Source organism: Typopeltis vanoorti, chromosome 7 (genome assembly GCF_054136105.1).
Source record: "Typopeltis vanoorti isolate ZY-2024b chromosome 7, IOZ_Tvanoo_1.0, whole genome shotgun sequence".
NCBI lineage: Eukaryota > Metazoa > Arthropoda > Arachnida > Uropygi > Thelyphonidae > Typopeltis > Typopeltis vanoorti.
Genome location: NC_143555.1, coordinates 52,065,616 through 52,086,199, shown reverse-complemented (window position 1 = coordinate 52,086,199; position 20,584 = coordinate 52,065,616). Strand labels below are relative to the sequence as shown.

At 35.5% G+C, this 20,584-nt stretch overlaps 1 protein-coding gene across 1 annotated transcript in view; it reads right to left on the bottom strand.

The window, feature by feature from the left end:
- LOC150104676 (radial spoke head protein 3 homolog B-like) overlaps nt 1–20,584 on the bottom strand; it is a 184,833-nt gene that overhangs the window by 17,628 nt on the left and 146,621 nt on the right. Inside the window, exon 7 of the mRNA XM_090395869.1 lies at nt 11,415–11,501. Within this exon, the coding sequence (XP_090251995.1) occupies nt 11,415–11,501 (87 nt within the window). The remainder of the gene's footprint in view (nt 1–11,414; nt 11,502–20,584) is intronic.

Here is a 20,584-nt window from a genome sequence, read left to right as displayed (position 1 = left end):
CTATATCGATAGAGGTGGACATAGCTTATAATTTAAATTTAGAAGAGCTCATAAACAGTTTTATTGTGCGATATCCCCATAGAGCAAACATTTAATTCATATTATTTTGTAATCGTTTTGCATTAATGTTTCTCTTGTAATAAAAACAAAACAAATCAATTGGAGATTTCGTATATTTTTGTCTTATAATCCATCAGGGGTGATATTTAATTGTTTGCCTGAGGGTGCAATCTAATCTAGCGATAGCCCCGAGTACAAGGCTAAGGCAAGAAAGGTGACCAGCATGGCAAGGAAGGCAAAATCAGATTATGAAAACAAATTAGCCAAGCAAGCCAAAGGAAATCCCAAAGAATTCTTTCGTTATGTGGCAAGTAAGAGGAAGAATAACTAGTTTTTATGTTGGATGGTGGTAGGAGTTTATGTGTATATATTGGCGAGTATGTGTCAGTTTCCAGCAATACTTTCCTAAAAAATGGTTACAGCCAAAATACTATCAACATCCAAAATTCTCTATAAGACCTCTCTTAAAAACAAAGATAAACTAGACTACAATAAAACTGTAACCATTCCACACATTAAAGGGACATCAGATAAAATAAACAGAATACTACAGAAATACAACCTTAAAGCCACTGCTAAACCTCCTGCAAAATTAAAGAGTTTACTCAACTCATCCAAAGACCCACTCCCTCTGCTGGCCCACCCTGGAGTATACCGTATTCATTGCACCTGTAATCTATTCTATATATATCGCACAATTCCTATCACACAAAAGGAACACAAACAACACATTAAATATAATAACTATGGTGAAGCTGATCTTTCTGATCATGCCCTGAACACTTTACATAGATTTGACTGGAAAAGCACCTGTTATGATCTAAAAAATGGTTGTTTTTAGATGATGATCTAAAAACAACCATTTTTAGATCATCATCTTAACAATAATGATGATCTAAAAATCCCAAGAATATGGAAGGTACATATTCTATCCACTTAACCTTTCTCCCTAAGAGTTAACTATAAAAAGGACCATAGGTAATCCAGAATCTTAAATCTAATATAACAATTGTCATGTTAAATTAGGATATCATTGTTACTGTAAAAAAACTATCTATATGAAAGAATGTTTCTCTGATGTTATCTTAAATAGAATATAGTTTTGATGTAGTTTTTTTAATTAATTAATTAATCAATTAATTTTTTTATTTTATTCTATTTTCACTAGAGGTCATGCCAGTAGAATAATTGTGGATCAAATCATTCTCTGTTTAGCATACTGTGTGAAATGTAATTCTCTGTATACTCCAGATGATGACCTAAATATGAAGGTTGAAACATTGGGAAATTAAAATAGTTATTTATGTTTATAGTTATTAAAATGATAAAATGCTAATCACCATGTAACACTAAAGGAAAGCTCTCTCTCTCTTTTACTTGCCACGTAGCAAAATAAATTCCTTTGGATTTACTTTAGCCTTCCTAGGTAATTTAATCTGATTTAGCCATTCTTACAATACTAGTTCTTAGCTATATTTAGTTCATCCTTCTTAACTGTATCTTGTACTGCTCATGATAATACTGATCACCTTTATCTTTAAATGTATTTCCTCCAATTTTTTTTACTCTATTTTATATCGTTCCTCATCCATTTCACCCTACTTGGTTTATCTTCCTGCCCCTGAGTATGCAGTACAATACTGCGTCTTTTGATCATTTCCCATGCATTACTGACATTCTTTCCTTGTAGCGTTTAGTGCAATGGCATTTGCTCCATGCTGCCTTCTACATTTGTCATAATCACCAGTTTCATAGTTCCACATAAACCCTTTATGTAGCTCTTCTTCCAGAAAACTTTTTTGAATGATACTTCTATATTAAAATATTCATAATTATTACTATAGAGCAGTGCTTCTTAACCGGTGCTCCCTGAAACACATCTGTTCTGCAAACTGGTTACAAGTGTTCTGACAGTGAAAGATGTCACATGACACAGTTCTGAGGGTAAATGGCTACTCTGAATAAAAATGTCAAAGGAATTATTTCCATTATAGCAGAACAATTAACAATATCGGAAGAAAAGATTTCAAGTTACTTTCCTCCCTTAAATACACACAATTACAACTGGGTATGAAATCCATTTGGCACAGTTAATACGTTGAGTTGTGAATTTTTTGTTACAAGAAGAAGACGAAGAACAATTACCTTGTCAACGAATCATACTCTAAAAATGAAATTCTCTGAAATAACTCTTGAGGAATTTTGGATTTTTGTCCAAGCCAAATACCCAGCTCTCTCCACAAGAGCGCTGAAAATTTTGTTACAGTTTTCAACAGCATATTTGCGTGAGCTCGGTTTCTCAATATTAACTCATATAAAAACTAAAAAGCATGAAAGACTTATTAACAGAGACATGAGATGAGGGTAACTATATCACATATTAGACCTGATATTGCTGAAACCTGCAAAAGCTGACAAGCTCAAGTATCGCATTAAAATAAGTTCCATTTTTATAAAAGGCAAGTCCATGCATATGTTAGTTTTAGTTTTATGACCCTAATGCTTTTGGTGTTTCCCCAAATTTTTCTTATAATCAAAAGTGTTCTGTGACTTTGAAAAGGTTTAAGACCTACTGTTATTAGAGGTATGAAATTGGAAATAATGTTTTTTTTTTTTTTTTTTTTTTTTTTTTGTGAGTCTAACCTTATTGCACCTGTTTATTTTTAGTGTTTGGAATATTTTGTGAATGGTTATCTTTTATCTTGAGGGTACAACTTTATAAAGATGGCAAAAGATGTGAGCATTGTTAATTTTTATTTGTAATATAATTTTATTTTTTATTTACCTTATTTTTTAATTTATTTTATTTTAAATTTAAATATAAAATATAATATAATTGAAATAATTTTTTTAATTTATTTTTTTTTAATTTTTATAGTTAATCCTGCATTGTCTATATAATTTATTATACATATCTGGTACTTATCCCAATGCATGGAAGCAATCTCATATCCATCTTATTACAAGAAAAGGGGCAACGGAAGTTTACAGTCAAAGTACTGACCAATTGACATCACCTCTGTCCTCTCCAAAATAATGGAAAGTCATCAGTAGTCAACTTCTCCAATACTTACAGGCCCATCAATTAATCAACAACCATCAGTAAAGATTCTGCCATTCAAAATCAAAAGTCTACCTCGTAGTTTACATGGCAAAATCTGTACCAATTAATCATTGGCATATTTTGGTAGGACTATAAGTACCATGGAAATGTTCAGAGAAACCTATGCTGAAACTTAACATTTCCAAAGCTTTTGACCATGTGTGTGTGTGTCATTGAAGCCTACTAAACAAATTAAATTGCCATCTTTTGGTCTCCCTGCCACCTTCTGTAATTGGGTAGCCAGCTTTCTCTCTTAGCAAGTCATGGTAGATGGCTCCATCTCTTCGATCTGAGTTGACATTTCCAAAGCTTTTGACCATACACATATGTGTGTGTGTGTGTGTGTGGCATTGAAGCCTACTAAACAAATTGCCATCTTTTGGTCTCCCTGTCACCTTCTGTAATTGGGTAGCCAGCTTTCTCTCATAGCAAGTCATGGTAGATGGCTCTCTCTCTTCGAGCTTCACTACCAATGATGGAGTGCCCCAAAGCTCTGTCCTATCACCTACTCTCTTTGTTTTGTACATAAGTGATCTTCTCACAATAACCACTAATCCTATCCACAGCTGTGCAGATGACAGTACTCTGATATCCCAGGCTACAAGATCATCTACAACTAGTATCCTTCAATGGAACAAGGATAACCTTTCATATTCAATGCCACCAAAACACAGTTTTGCCTTTTCTCGTGCAAAAGCGAATCCCAGGTCACTTACCCTTAGTAATACACAAATCACCAGACAAGATCAAACTGCTTTGCTTAAACTAACGTTTACCTCCAGTCTTTCCTTGCATTAACACATCACATCAGCAGCCTCCTCAGCATCCAAGAAACTCGGCATTCTCTTTCATTCAAGAGCCTATTTTATATCCATCCAACTTTAAGCTATATATAAATCTGCTCATATTTAGAATACTGCTTTGGGATGGAGCACCTAAAACTTCCCTTAAAATCCTTGATGCTATACATAGGCAAGCAATTATGTTCACAGATGATCCCTTTCTTACAGATTCACTTCAACCTCTATCTCACAGAAGCAGTGTTTCAGCACGGTCTATTTTACAGATACTTCTATGGTCACTGCTGCAGTGATTTGGCAACTATCATTCCTCCACTTTCTGTTGTATCTGTTAATACAAGAGCAGAAGCTGCCCAACTTCCCTCACTGTGCAACTGCAAACACACTGAACCTACTTCTATTCTTCTTTTATTCTGTACCCCGCCCCCTCTGTCCTCAAGAACAGCCTTCCTCATGAAGTATTCCCAAATGACAAAAACCTACAACTCTTCAAAAAACATCAATAAAGTTCTATCTCACTCGTCATCTGCAACCCACACATGGCTGTGATGTGCTTATAGGTCTCTCGATCTCTCGTGTACGGGATCAATATAAATAACTAAATAAATAAAAAGTTACATGAACTATAATTCACTGAATGATAATTTAAAAATGAACTGCAATTTTTTTAACTCTCAGTCACTCTTCCCATCTGCATATGGAATTGTGTATTCTGTGGTCAAATCTGTTATTACAAATGTAAACATGACAGCCAGTTCACAAAGTTTACATGCATGCAGAGCATCTTGACAGAATGCCATTACAAATTCAAGTGCAGGTAAACATAGTTTGCACATGAAGATCTTCATGGCTGGGCTATAGCATATAAAGGCAAATAACTTCACACCATTTTTTTATTTTTTTTTTTTATCCCACACATCAGAGTACGAGAACCTATAGCACATACATCAATGCCACATGTAAGGCGTAGATGAAGGCTGAGAAAGAAGAAACATATTGACATTCTTCTTAAAGAGCTGTATGTTGAAACTGCTGAGAAACTCATCATGAAGAAGGCTGTTCCAGAAGTAGATAGAATAAATGAAGATGAGGAGAAGTAGGTTCAATGAATTTGCAGTTGTACTGTAAAGGGATGTTGGACAGCAGCTGTAACAGCAAATGGAGGAATGATGTTTGCCAATTCACTGGAGCAGTGATCACTGAAATACCTAAAGAGACATTGAAGAGACACAGAACTGAAACATTGCATCTGTGAGATAGAGGTTGAAGTGAACCTGTGAGGAAAGTGTCATCTATGGGCTGAATTGCTCTCCTCTGGACAGTATTAAGAATTTTTAAGCAGGTTTCAGGTGCACCATCCTAAAGATGGGTTGCATTTGGGATTTATATAGAATCAGTACCAGAGTGTGTGTAAAATAAATTCTTGAGTGGAAACAAATGCCTAGTTTCTTAGAAGATGAGGAAGTTATTGACGTGATGTGTTTGTGCCAAGAGAGGTTTAAGGTAAATGTCAGTCCAATGAGTGAGAGTTCACCCTGACTGGTGATGTGTGCATTACTGAGGATATGAGCAAAGGTGAGCTGAGAACCCTTTAGTGAGAGAAAATGTAGGACTGAGTTTTAGTGGGCATTGAAGGTGACTAGGTTATTCTTGCTCCACTGAAGGATGGTGTGGAGATCAATGTTTAAGGCACTGTTTGCGGATGATCTTGATGTAAGAGATGTCTGGGAAACTACATGGTTTGTGAAAGAGTAGGATGAGTGGAGAGTGCTATTGTCAGCAAAGCTATGGATAGAATTTGTAGTGATGAAAGTAGATCAATTATGTATAAGAGAAAGAGGACAGGTGAGAGAATGGAGCCCTGAGGTACTCATGGTTTGGTAGCAAAGCTCAGAGAGAGAGAGAGAGTGCCATCTACTATGACATGCAGTGAACAACCAGAGAGAAAACTGGCTATCCAGTTACAGATAGTAGCAGGTAGACTGAAGGAAGGCAGTTTGCAAAACAGGCCTTGATACAAAACCCAATCAAAAACCTTGGAAATGTCTAGAGCAACGGCCCTCATTTTTCCGAACCTTTTCATGGCACGTGTTTAGTGGTGAGTGATGTAGGCTAAGATATCAAGCATGGATCTGGATTGGCAGAATTCATACTCATGGTCACTAAACTGGACAGCATCTAGATGGTGAAGAAGTTGAACACTCATAACTTTCTCCATTATTTTGGAGAGGATTGAGGCGATTGCAATTGGTCAGTAGGCTTTTATCTCTCTTTTTTGGAATGGTTTGGATATATGTTAGGTTCCATGAGATGGGATAGCTGCCAGCTGAGTACAGAAGATTGAAGAGGCGATGGTGTTAGCTCTGGAGTATAGCATTTGAGTACAATAGGAAAGATGCTATTAGGATCAGATGCTGTTGTACTGTTCAGGTTGTTTAATATTCTTCTTATGGAAGAATTTACAATTCTTCTTATGGAAGGAGGTGATTGCCTTCATTGTCTATGCAGGAGTTAGAGGAAAAGAGCGACGATAGGAGGTCAGCTTTCTCTTTGGGTGCTGTAATAGTAATAAGGATGAGAGAGAGAGGTTCGAGTGCAGGTAAGCAGAAGTTGTGTTCAATGGCTTTTGCAAGGGACTAGAAGGCACATCTACTGTTTGGACAAGAGATGAGTTTTCTGCTAGTGGCTTTTATGAAGTTGGATTTGTTGATAGTTGATTTACATTTATTAAATGCTTCCTCATAGGCTGAGTATGAAGCTTGAGTTCTTGATGCAAGCCACATACTGCTTTTCATACATTTTCTGTTGAAACAGGAATTGGAAAGTGGACAGGAATTTTGGGTGGAATGAGGGATGAATACCTTCACCACTGAAGATGATTTCTGTGACTCACTCAGTGCAGGTGTCTGGGTCAGAAGAGCAGAAGCAATGGTCATGCCATGGGAAAGAAAAGTAGTGGTTCTGGAGATCATTCCACTTTGTATCATTATAGTGCCAGAAGACACGATGTTGGGTGTGGTCAGAGGAGGGAGAATTCTGTGAGACTAGAAACTTGCACTAGATTGTGGTCTGAGTTGCCAAGAGGAGAGGTAACTTCTACACTGTGTCTGGAAGGAGAACTAGTTAAAAAAAGATCAAGGGTATTGGGAGAGTGTAGGGGATTATCTGAAATTTGGGTGGGTAGTTGCATGATTTGTGTTAGACTGTTGTTCATAACAAAAACTTCCACATCCAGCTTGATCTGTAGTGTTGGAGAAGGGGAGCCAGTTGGAGTTGTGGACATTCAGATCATCTAGGACGATTATTTTACTGTTTGGGTAAGTAGATTGTAGCTGGTCGAGTTTCATGGAGAAGAAGGTGAAGAGGTCTTTGTGGTTTTCAGAGTTTGGAGACCAGTAAATGTAGCATATGAACATTACAAAGTGGGGCAAGGAAACCTTCAGCCAAAGTAGACCAAAAGTAGGGGATTCTAAATTTGCTTTCTCTGGTAGGCAATGTTAGAATTACAAAACGCACAGGTGCCACCTTTGTGGCAAATTGCCTTAGTATCCCATAATTCAAGGCACACCTTTCGAGTGTGTGTGTATCATGCTATGCATTAAGGGAAGAGTCACTACTCAAACCTGTTTTAAGTTCTGATGAGACTTGATTAAAGATATACCAAGGCTGAAGTAATGGAGAAGTCATATATTTCTGTTGTGTCATCCTATCTTGCAGTCTGATCCATTTATGTTAGTTAGCTGAACTTATCCTTACTTCTTTAAATTCCGTTTTTTATTTGTTAGATGTTGATTGATACTGATCCGAACATAAAGAAATTTATATTATCCTGCGCCACCTTATATTCAGATTAGTCTATATAATATAGAGGAATCAATCATCAACTAACATTTACAGGCTCACTTTTCTACAGGCCGAGGTTAATATTATCTTTTAAGGCTTCTGCAAGGTCCGATAAATTTTTATGAGCGGTGCAATCAGGCAAACATCAAATTGAAAGGAAATCAGGCAAACATCAAATTGAATTCAATAAAACAAAACATTTAATGCAGGGTTATATAGCATGTACATCTAAGTATAACTTTCTAAAGAAGATAATGCAATTGAACAAATTCAAAATATCTCTGAGATACAGATAGCTACTCAGTTAGGTTTTAAGATTAAAGCCAAAACTCTTAGATCTTATTATTCAAGACATAAGCATTTCTATCATAACTTGTCTCTATTCTATGAGACAAATCATATCATCTACACATCGATTTAGTTCTAGTGCTCTGAATAGATACAATGCATTAGGTATCAAACATTCAACTCTCAGTTCTCTATATTCTGCCAATTAATAGAAAATAGTTTTCACAGTTCAAAGTTCCAGAATTCACAATAAATATTTTTTTATTTGTCTTCTCTAATTCACTTCTAATCTATAAGCACTTAATTGAATTACAAGGCAAATATCAATTCAAGGGGAAAATACTTTAGTGCTTCATTCTTTCGACTATTTATAGTTAAAGGCCGCAGCTAAGATTAAGATATATTAGGTGGAACTAATTTTCATTTGCTTCACACTGGATGTAAAAAGGATAAGTCTTACTGGGTTACAACTTCAGCACATTGAATTCACTTAGGCACATTTTAAAAATTCCTGTTAACTAATTACCGTGAGGAAACACAATTCAAAGAAATCTTCACTAAGTTAACTGAAATATTAAACACAGAGCTACATAAGTCTTAACACATTAGATTTATGTCATGTACTAATTCCTTATCTTCCACTATGTATTGACTTCAGCTCTGCAGCTTTCCTCCTCTAATCATTTGGAATCTATCGTAATATCAGAATTCCATAGAGGTAGTTTTTAATGCCTATTTATTCCCGGTCCTTTTCATGTCGATTTTTCCACATATCTCAACTCACCTTTTGTTACACACAATCAGTCTCTTCGCTGTCTCTAAGCTTTTTCCCCTTGTTTACTTTCGTTTTCCAATTAACTGCGCTTATTCTTCCCACCAAAATCCGGTTCTAGCCAGTTCAGCTTACATCTACAGGCTTCTCTCCATATCATAGCCATTCATGTTCTAAGCACGCGCTAACTAAAAACAACTCCGTTTCTCCTTTACTAGCCAATCAAATTCAATCAGAAGAATTACATAAAATCATATCAGCAGAATTCCACATATTTACATTCTCTTTCAGAAATAACAAATAAGGTAATAATCCATAGTTTACATAAAATACATTTAAATATGATAAATACAAATTCTTATAATATATATGCACAGCTTCTTACAACATTAACATATTGAGTGACATTATAATACAGAGTCTTTTCAGTACTAATACATATTCTAGATTAAATAATTAAACAATAATAAACAAACTCAAAGTAATTATATGAATAATAATTTATGAGCAAGAGATTAACATCAAATAATATTTACAAGTGTTGCTTAAGTTATGGCAGATTATGTTAAATGTGAATGAAGTATTATAATTCTCAAATATCTTCATTCATAATTTAACATTTCCCACATACAAGTAGTGAAAAGGTGTATCACCTTATTATTATCCCCCACCCACCCCAAACCAGCCATGATGTCTATACATGTCCATTTAAATCTGGATACGATTCTGTAATACCTATTGAATAACATGGATAAGAAGTGGAATTTGATCTCACTATTTCATCCACTTCAGCTGGCAGGGAGGTTAAATTATTCTGGATCAGAGATAGATGCTGGTGGCAGAATAGTACAATACAAGCAAGCAACATAAAGTAAGCAAAATTTGTTCTTATAAACTATTTTATTTTTTATTCTAATATACGTAAATTTAACTTACAGTGACAAATTTTTACTTGGCATTATTGGAAGTATTAAATTTCAATAATAGTTACCAGCTGTTTTTGGTATAAGTTGATGATTATTTTATTATGCTAAAAACAAATCAATCAATGCAGTAATTTAAATAATCTGTTCTTGAGAAAGTTCATAAGTAGAAAATGAACTTAAGATTACAAGGGTTGTTTGAAAAGTTTGGTAAATTTCCAATAGACAGCGACACAATTCATTCATTCATACCAGTGTCGGTACATATCATCGTTTTTCATGACCTCTGGCAAAATTTTAGCGACATGCAATGCATAGTTCTTGTTTGGCAAACATTTAAAATGACTGTGTTCACATTTTTCATAAAAATTGAGAAAAATGACTTTCGTGCAGTGATGAAACACTTTTATTTGAAGAAGTGGATGGCCATGCAGATCAAAGCCAAGTTAGATGCAGTTCATGGGGACTCTGCACTAGCATTAAAGACTATTTATTTTTGGATAAATGAGTTTAAACATGGTCTTAAGTCCACTGAAGATGAAACACACTCCAGACACCCGACTGAGGTCACTACGAAGGAAATGATTGACAAAATCCATGGTATCGTTATGGAAGACCGCTGAGTGAAAGTGCGTGACACTACTGAGATCGTAGACATCTCAACTGAACAGGTGTATAATATCCTGCACAAAAAATTGCACATGAAAATGCTGTGTGCACAATAGGTCGATCAAAAACGCATATGAAAAGACATTTCAACGCAGTGTTTGGCGATGTTTAATTGCAATTCACAGGATTTTTTGCATTAATTCATGACCATAGGCAAAACATGGATCCACCACTACACACGTGATTCCAAGCAGCAGTCAAAAACAGTGCACAATGCCTGATGAAAGAGCACCGAAAAAAGCAAAGACCGTTTTATCAGCTGGGAAAGTGATGGCCACTGTTTTTTTGGGATTCCCAAGGAATTATCATGATAGACTATTTGGAAAAGGGGTTAGACAATAACAGGAGTCTATTATGCATCACTGTTGGACTGTTTAAAAGAAGAACTGAAGAAAAAACGGCCAAGATTGGTGCACAAAAAAAGTGCTCTTTCATCAAGACAATGCACCGTCCCACACATTGGCCATCACAATTGCAAAACTGCACGAACTGAGGTTTGAATTGGCTCCACATTCACTGTATTCTCTGGACTTGGCCCTGTGTGACTTCTTGTTCCCAAACTTAAAAATTTGGCTCAGTGGGAAAAAATTTTCTTCGAACGAGGATGTCATCAAGGCTGTCAATGACTATTTTGCACAATTTGACAAATCTTACTTTTTAGATGGGATGAAAAAATTGAAAACTCGCTGGACCAAATGTGTAGACCTCGATGGAGACTATGCCGAGAAATAAAGGTGATTTTTCCAAAATGTGTTTAACTTTTTTTTTTACCAAACTTTTCAAACAATCCTCATATATCAGTAGTAATATAAAAAGGCAACTGTGCAAATAGAACTTCAGGAAACTAAACTCAAGATCTGTTTTTAACTTTTATATTAATAAAATTTTCCTTTCATTATTTTTTTTTACTTTTTATTATATGCATTTTTTTACTTTTAAATAAAGAATATACTTACAGTCAACAAGCCTGCATGATGTTTCTAGTGCAGTTACTTCTTTGTCTACTTCTTCCATTAGCCATGGCCAGAAAGTTTCTTCAACTTCTGTTATTTAAGAACATAAGGTAAGTAACATAATTTTTTGCAAACAAATCTAATGATTCTATATTAGATAACTATGTAAGAGAAAAAAATGAGCAAACATGGGGGGAACATTTATCACAAAATTTACATTATGAAATCTAAATCAAAATTTTCACAGAAGGTAGGCAACAGATATCTACCAAAGGGTACTTCAAAGAATATAGTTAGTATTACTATCAGTATTGCATCCAAGCCTCCATGGAGTCTTGGAAGTGATACTGATAGTAATCCTGGGAGGTTAAACACACAATAACTATCATACTTTGCCTTGAAGACATTCAGCACATGGGAATGTTAACCATAAACTCGACAACACATTCCATTCATTCACCGCTCTACATCAAAAAATATCTTTTTTGATTCTATGCTTATATGACCTTTTGTACAATTTTCAGAGATGATCTCTTGTTCTCTCACAACCTATTACCCTGTACAATAATTCCCCTGCATCTATCTTATAGGCTCTTCTCACCAATCTTATATTATTATTATTATTATTATTATTATGTAACACCTCCAGGGAGTCCAAAGACTCATCGAGGGAGGGCACCTACCCTACAACTCTGTTTCCACCCAATTCTCCAACTACAATCATCATCTACACCAATGCCATCTACCGCCCACCACCACTACTAGTATTTTCACAGACAATCACAAACATCCATGCCCACGGTGGGATTCGAACCCGCAGCCTTTCGGCTGGAGAGCGAATACCCTAACCACTCAGCCAACCAGGCCTGTCTCAATCATATCAATTATTTTCTTATTATCTACCAAGCTATGAAACTCATATTCTCTTAATCTACCCTCATACTCAACATTAAAGATTCCTGAGACAGTGATTCACTACTGCACTCACTCTCTCTCTCTCTCTCTCTCTCATGTTTCCTTATTGTCAATATAGCCAGATGACTAGATCTGTGCAGAGGAATCCAAATGAAGCTTGATTATTGCCTTATACAGAGAAATTATTACCTCCTTATCCGTACATATCAGCATTCTTTGCATTATAACAGAAATTTTCTAGGTAACTATTACAACCGCTACAATGTGTCCTTAAACTTCAGTTCTCTATCTGCCAAGATTCACAGATCCCTGGCCTCCTGAGACAAAGCTCCTCCAATATGATAAACCTCATTCCATCTTCTCCAGACAAAGTGCATAACTTTACACTGAACAACACTGAAATGACAACCCCATTCTTCAGTCTAAAGTACCAACCTATTCAAATCCTCGTAACATCATCACATCAGAACTTCTTGACACTGCTCTTCTTAATTTAGTATCATCAGCAAAGAACTGAATATCTCATCTCACACCCTGAACCATATCATTCATATATAAATTAAACAGCAGAGGTCCCAGAACAGAACTCTGTGGTATGCAACTTGTCACTTTTCTTTTTCAAGATGCTGCACTCTATCAGCCACACTACTATAAAATGTATGCAAGTTATTAATGCAAGATCTCCCCCTTAACAAATCGATACCACTCTCTCTTGAAAGATTTAAATTCTTATCAATCCAGGCTTGTATTTTGTCCATAACTAGCCTCTTTAATGCCTTCACCACAACTGATATACATACTAGCCCATAGCTGGACATCACTGATTTGGTTACATAGAATTCTGTGAAATGAGGACATATTAGAATTTTTTTTTTCGGTATTATTCCACATGAAAGAAACAGATTGGATAGAATAATTTTGATCGCTCTACTAGTTTCATAAAAATTCTTGTGTTTCACATTATCAAGAGAAATACATGAATAAACTAAAAAACAAGTTTGTGTGGGAAAAACTCATGATAAAAGTTTAATGGAGTGAAACAGTACTAGGAAATGATTAAAAATAGTATTTAATGCTGAAATTCCAGTATTTCATCTCAGTTACAGAGACATTACCAGGGAGTACAAAATGAGATGTAACACACACACAAACGCAGCACAAAACTAACTGAAACACATAGATGAAAGACTAGAGTCCTAACTAGGTAGGGCACCCTCTATGGACACTTGTTGGCAGCTTAGGATATAAACTGAGAACTCGAAGTATTTACCATATTTTGTGAAGTTTTATGCAACCGTATTAATTTAAATTAGGCTGATTTTTAAGAGCAGCAGCAGATTCTAAAAACAGTCTTTCTTTTCTAAATTTACTGTGATGGTGCATGATGGTCTTTTTCAAACTGATTCTGTGAACTATATTCAAATCATGGTCTGCAAGGCCAGATTGACCATAGTCATAACAGCATAGTAGGTCAACTTGTAACAACAAGGAACTCTATATATACACCTTAAACTCTAAAGGGAAGGAGTTTGTTTTTAGTGGAGTGGATAAGGATAGCATTTTAAGTTGGACTTGAAAGTGGTGCAAAATTTGTATTTCTTTAATATTCTGGATATTTTTTCTGATGTGCCTTGGACATAGGCGATGGTGATAGCATTACTAAAATCTTTCTGAAGGAATTGGGTTAAGGAGTGATTATTTTTTGATACTGTGGGAACTGCAGCCATTAGATTGAAAAGTGTGGTATATATGATTGAGTTCTGTTGCAAGAGAGGTCTCATTAGAACAAAGGTTTTAAGTGCTATAGATGAGTGTTTTTATGACATCATAATTGTTGGGGGGGGTGGGGGGTTTGATGGGAAAGTTTTTTATTGTATCTGCCTGTGTGAGTGGGTTTCTTACATGCTGAAAAGAGCAGGTTACCATTAGACAGGTAGGTGACCAAGGTGTCTAGAAAGGACAGACATTAGTTTCTTTTTTCACTGTAAATTGGATTCCAGAGTGAAGACTATTGAGGTGACATAGAAAAGTATCTAGTATCTAATGTGTCTGGGTCATGAGACCAAATAGAAAATACATCATCTACATATCTGAACCAGATAGAAGGTTTGAGAGGGGGCTGAGTCAAGAACTTAGCTCAGCTACTATTCTCTTTAATATTTCAGATGCTTCAGCTCAAAAAGAATTCCTGAAAATAAAAACTAAATATATCAATATGTACAACAGACTTTTGGATTCCAAATCCACTCCTCAAGTGCACCTTCTTCATACTGTAATTAACTTGTTATCAAAAAGGATTAACAAAGCTTCCACTAGCATCCTAAGTCTCGGCCACAAGGTCACTGTTACACCTTCATAAGTATCGGCGCTAGACCTAATGTTATGTTCAACATTGAATGCAGTATCTGTAACTTATCTCCTGAGATAACTAATAACATTAGGCAATATTGCCAGTTCACTTTCTAGATCTTTGCCTCCCAAAATGAAATCTATCTCCCTGCCAGATCAATGCCTACAATAAACTACATGAAGATAACATCAGAGTCATCACTAGGTCTGACAATGGAAGTGCTATCATTATTCTCAATGCCTGTGGATATAATAAGAAAATGGATATCATTCTTAGAGACAGCTCCACCTTTAGATTATGATCCCACAAAATCACAAATCAAGAAATTAAAAAGCCTACTCAAAAAAAGTTTCTTCCTGGCCTCCTCCTGATATCACAAAAAAACTAAAATCCTTCAGTTCCCCCCCCCTCCCCGAGATATATGGCTTGCCTAAGATTCATAAATCTAATTCTCTCTCCCTACAACCCATAGTAGTACCATTGATTCTCCCTACTATAAATTATTCAAACAGTTAGTGAAGTCTCTTGCCACTTACTGGTCATACATAAAAAAATTTTCCCATTTTAAAAGCTCCATTGAAAATATAATTGTTAATGATACTAATATCTGGTGTGAGACAAGGATGTACATTATCCCCTCTGTTATTCATTATCTATATGGATCACATTATGAAGGAAAGTGGTATTAAACCTGATATCAAAATTGGAGATGTTAATGTCAGCTCTTTGCTTTATGCGGATGATGTTATACTTCTAAATAAATCCGCTACAAGTCTGCAAGATTCTCTGACTAAATTCAATAGCTGTTGTAATAGATATGGTATGAAGGTCAGCAATAAAAAGACAAAGATAATGAAAATAGGCAGAATCATTGAAAATGTCAACTGTGTTGTGAATGGAGAACCTGTGGAACAAGTAAAACATTTCAGCTACTTAGGCACAATTTTTACTGAAGATTGTAAATTAAATATAGAAATAGACAACAGAATCAGCAAAGCTGGTATGGTGGGAAGTCAATTGAATAAATTTATATGGAATAAGAGAGAAATTAGTCGGAACACTAAATTAGCTGTATACAAGACAGTGTTCAAACCAGTTTTAACTTATGGATCTGAGAGCTGGGTCAGAAGTAAAACACTTGACCAAAGACTAGAGACCGCAGATATGAGAGTCCTGAGAAAGATAAGAGGTGTGAACAGATGGCATCAATGGCAATATCATATTAAAAATGAGGATATTAGGAAAGAACTTGACATTGTCAGCATCCAGGAATGCATTAGCAGAGCTAATCTCAGGTGGTATGGTCACTTAAATAGAATGGGAGAGGAAAGATAAGCAAAACAAGTGTTCTCTGCCAGGTTGGCAGGAAAACGAACCAGAGGAAGGCCAAGATATAGGTGGATTGATACGGTACAAAGTGCCTTAGACGATAGAAATATAAGATCTGATAATGTTGGAATCTTGACAAGTAACAGACTGACTTGGAGGAAAATTGTAGATAGGAAGTTAGTAATGATGTAATTTTTTCATGTAGTACTGTCATATCCTGTACACCCCTTGAGGGTACATGGCAGGAATTTGATGATGATGATGATACTAATATCCTAGTGAGTTGTGACATCACCTCCTTGTTCACTACCACTCTCTTAAACGATACCGTATTGCTCTTAAAAAAAAGTTTTACCCCTTGATATCATTGGCCTCTTTTCCACTGCTATCCATTCAGGTTATTTCTTTGGAAGAACAAAATTTATGGAGAGGGTACCTCTATGGGATCTCCCCCTCTCACCCCTCCCCACTGCTAATTTTTTTTTCTGGAAGATTCAGCCCCCCCCCCTCAAACCTTCTATCTGATTAAGATATGTAGATGATGTCGTTTCTATTTGGTCTCATGGCCCAGACATATTAGATACTTTTCTATGTCACCTCAATAGTCTTCACCCTAGAATCCAATTTACAATGGAAAAGGAACTAATAATAATCTGGCCTTTCTAGATACTTGGTCACCTGCCTACCTAATGATAATCTGTCCTTTTCGGTAATCAGGAAACCAATTCACACAGGCAGATACATTCACAAACTTTGCCATCACCCCCCCCCCTTCTCAACAATATGGTGTTATAAAAAACACTAATCCATCATAGAACTTATAACCTTTGTTCCAATGAGACCTCTCTTGCAACAGAATTCAATCATGTATACCACACTTTTCTATAATGGCTTCATTTCCCACAGTATCAAAAAATAACCAATTATTCCCCTAATTCACTACCTTTTCTTCAGAAAGATATTAGTAATGCTATCACCATTCCTATGTCCAAGGCACACAAGAAAAACATCCAGAATCTTAAAGAAATACAATCTTTGCAGCACTTTCAAGCCCCACTTAAAACTAGCTACCCTTATCTGTTCTACTAAAAACAAACTCCCTCCCCTCTCGGTTCAAGGTGTATATAGAGTTCCTTGTTCTAGCAAGTTGGCCTACTACAGATAGACAGGAAGATCAGCTACCATCTGAATGGAAGAACATAAAAAATATATCTGCAGTCATGACTATGGTCAATCTGGCCTTGCAGACCATGCTTTGGATACAGTATGGTCTGTATCCAACAAAACAGGTTATAACAAGTAATGTACATAAAGAAATATTTAAAAAACAGGAATAACAACAGAAAGTACATATTTGCTATGATGTTTGCCTGGGTTATGGTCTGCTGCAACTAGTAGCCACATATATGTTGTGTTGAATTAAAGAAGACCAGATTTGATGCAGAATCAGCCCTTGTTAAAAGGTGCACTGTTGAAAATGATCATTTCAACTGATTCCTTGAATGCACTTGAGAAAAAAAAATTGTAATTTATGTGGAGTGTTTTGGTTTTCTGCCATAATACTTGATGTTTGGTTTTGGTTGTATGTTCTGCCACTCCTGATTTGTATTTCCTTTTATTCTTTACATTCTTGATGTGTTTGGACTGGCACATTTCTCCTGACCTGCCTGAAATTTAAATAATTAAACAAAAAATGGAATATAAAATGCAATGAGAAAAGCTTCTTAAACCATGGGTTACGAAGCAACGATCCCAACTGGGAGCGGAGCTCAACTGTTAAGAGAAGAATTGAGACAGTTCTACAGCCATACTATAACTTATTATCAAAAAAGAAGAAAACCCAACAGACATCTATTCTATCCTTTTTAAAGCAGTATTTTTTTTTCTTTTTCTTAATCATTATCATCTTAAACATTATACAATTTTGGATATTTAATTTCATAAAAAAAAACATTTTTCAAGTATTTTGTGTGGATTACTGAAAATCTTGGAGTGGAACCTAATATATTTACATAAGTTCCCATTATATTTTTGCTTCAATTAATGCTGCTTCATTTCATACCAGAAATCTCAGGAACCTAACCAAGGCATAAACCGAATCATACCTGTATTTTGTTGATGTAGTATCTCACTATTTTATATACCATATATACTGACTGTATTAAAGTCAGATCACTGTTCTTCTGAAGTCTTGTTTTTCATGTTATCTTACTGTCTAGGAGGTTGATGTAGAATTTTGTCAACTAATGTTCTATACATGTAACCATTCTACCAAAGATACCCTCTCTGACACCTGTCAGTTGGCCACTCTCTCAACCACGTCACAAGTTTCTTTTGCAAACTCATCCTTTTGAGTTTGTATAATATTGCCAATATGGATTTCTGTCATATGTTTTGACAAAATCCAGAAGTATCATTGTATATCCATCCCCTTATCCAAATGTGTTGTCACTCTATTATAGACGAACAGATTGTTAAAGCAAAAAGATTATCCTAGTGTTGTCTATCCACCTTTGGATGTGATTCCTGAGCAGTCTTTCGAATAGCTTGATGACTATACCAAAGAGACTAAATTGTCGGTTATTCATCACATCAATCTTAACTACATTCTTAACATAGTGGAATTTTCTTGCTCTCCTTCCATTTATTAGAAATCTTGCATGTGCTGACTCAAGCTGAACAATTGGTTCAGAGACATTAATAACTCTTTTGCACATTCCTTCAGCACCTCTGCCATATTCTATCCAGTCCATCTGCTGTATTTGAGTTAAACACAGCTTTAATACTTCTATCTCATCTACCTCTATTCTTTCATCCAGTTCCTTCCCAACATCCAGAGAGCTAATGGGTCTTCTTGGAATATATACCTTATTAAAGTGATCAGTTAGCAACTCAGCTATTTCTTGTGTTTCTGACATTTTTCTATCATGTGCATTCCCTGAAGTTATTCTTACATGGTCATTCTTCCTTTTATTTTCTACAAACCATAGGATTCTTTCAGATTTCTTTTGGCCTGTTCAGTGAACTTCTTTTCATAATCTCATTTCATGATTACAATGGTCATTACTCTCCTAGTCTGGTCTCTGTAGTGCTCCAGAGTCATAGCATCATTCATTTCATGATATCAGATCCACATTTTTTTTTTTTTTTCATGAAGTTTCTATCTCTGCATTCAATTCCCATATGATTAATCGGGAACTGAATGCATAGATACTATGCATTCAATTCCCAAAGTTCTCCTAAACTTTGAAGATGCAGTCAGATATAACTTCTTTTAAACATCCTTTGATTAATTCAGAATCAGAATCACATGCTAGTGATTCCTCTAAAATGCAGCTTCTCATGCCAAGATACTGCTTCAAGTTGCCTTCTCAGTTTATTATAATCACCTGCCTCATAGCTCCACATGTTCCCTTCTTAGTCAAAAACTCTTATGTACATTGTCTCCTTGTAAGTCAAACTGTATGATTACTTTCACCAAATGGAGGCATAATGGGCACTTATAGACATATTATCAGATAATAATACCAGATCAAATGTTCTTGTACCATGAGTCCTTTCCATCATGTGCTGCTTAAGGTAGATATTTCTGAGTAATTCTATTGTATAAAATTCTATAAAATCTTCCTTGTTTGTGCTTTCTCCTTCTTCTGTTCTATATTACCCATGATGATAGTCATCTTTGTATCTATAAGATTCATCTGTCTATAGGGTTCAGTTAATTGTCCTCTTCAGATGATCCTGGTCTGTGGCACCACTCAATTGCGTATTTTGCAGTGTTAAGCTTTATCTCATGCCACACTAAACTACTCATTTTCTGTATTATTCATACAACTACCACACCACCACCACAGGAGATTTCTACTGGAGTTGGATTCAATTCCTCCACAGTTCTTGTCTGTCCTCCCTGTATAAGCTGAACCCATTACACTGTCTGTATTCCTGTAACAATATTCTCCTATGTCAAGACATGGTAAATTCCTGCATGAGACACTACATGTCTTTTGGTGAATACTAGCCTAATCTTACATAAGGGACAAAGAGCAACTGGTTTACTAATAGAACACAGAAGTCTGACCATCTATTTTGAAATACCTTAGATACATACAAAACAGAAATCCTACTGTTGTATTCTGAAAGGGATAGAGAACAATAAACCATAGTTTTTTATAGCCTTCTCTAAGAAATGATTGCCATAACAACTAAAAAAAAAGTACCTCCCTGTATTAGTTTCTTTCTGCATACAGAGAAGTGAAGACTGCTTTCTGGTTATCTATTGATAAGAAGATGAAAGGAAAAGAAGTATTACATTAATTTCTAAAGCATAATGAATCTCATGATAGATAAGAGTTGATTTTATGTAGGAATACATGCAAGTCAGAGTGATAGTGGTAATGAGGATATATTGCTCAAAGTTTTGCATATAAATTCTTCATCTGCAGCATCATGTGGATTACTTCACTATTATACATTTAACTTTAAATTTTACTCTGAATTTTATTCCATATTATATAACATTGAAGATGTACACAAGACTTTTATGAAAATTCAGTAGAGAGCAAAGCTTTCATAAATTTAA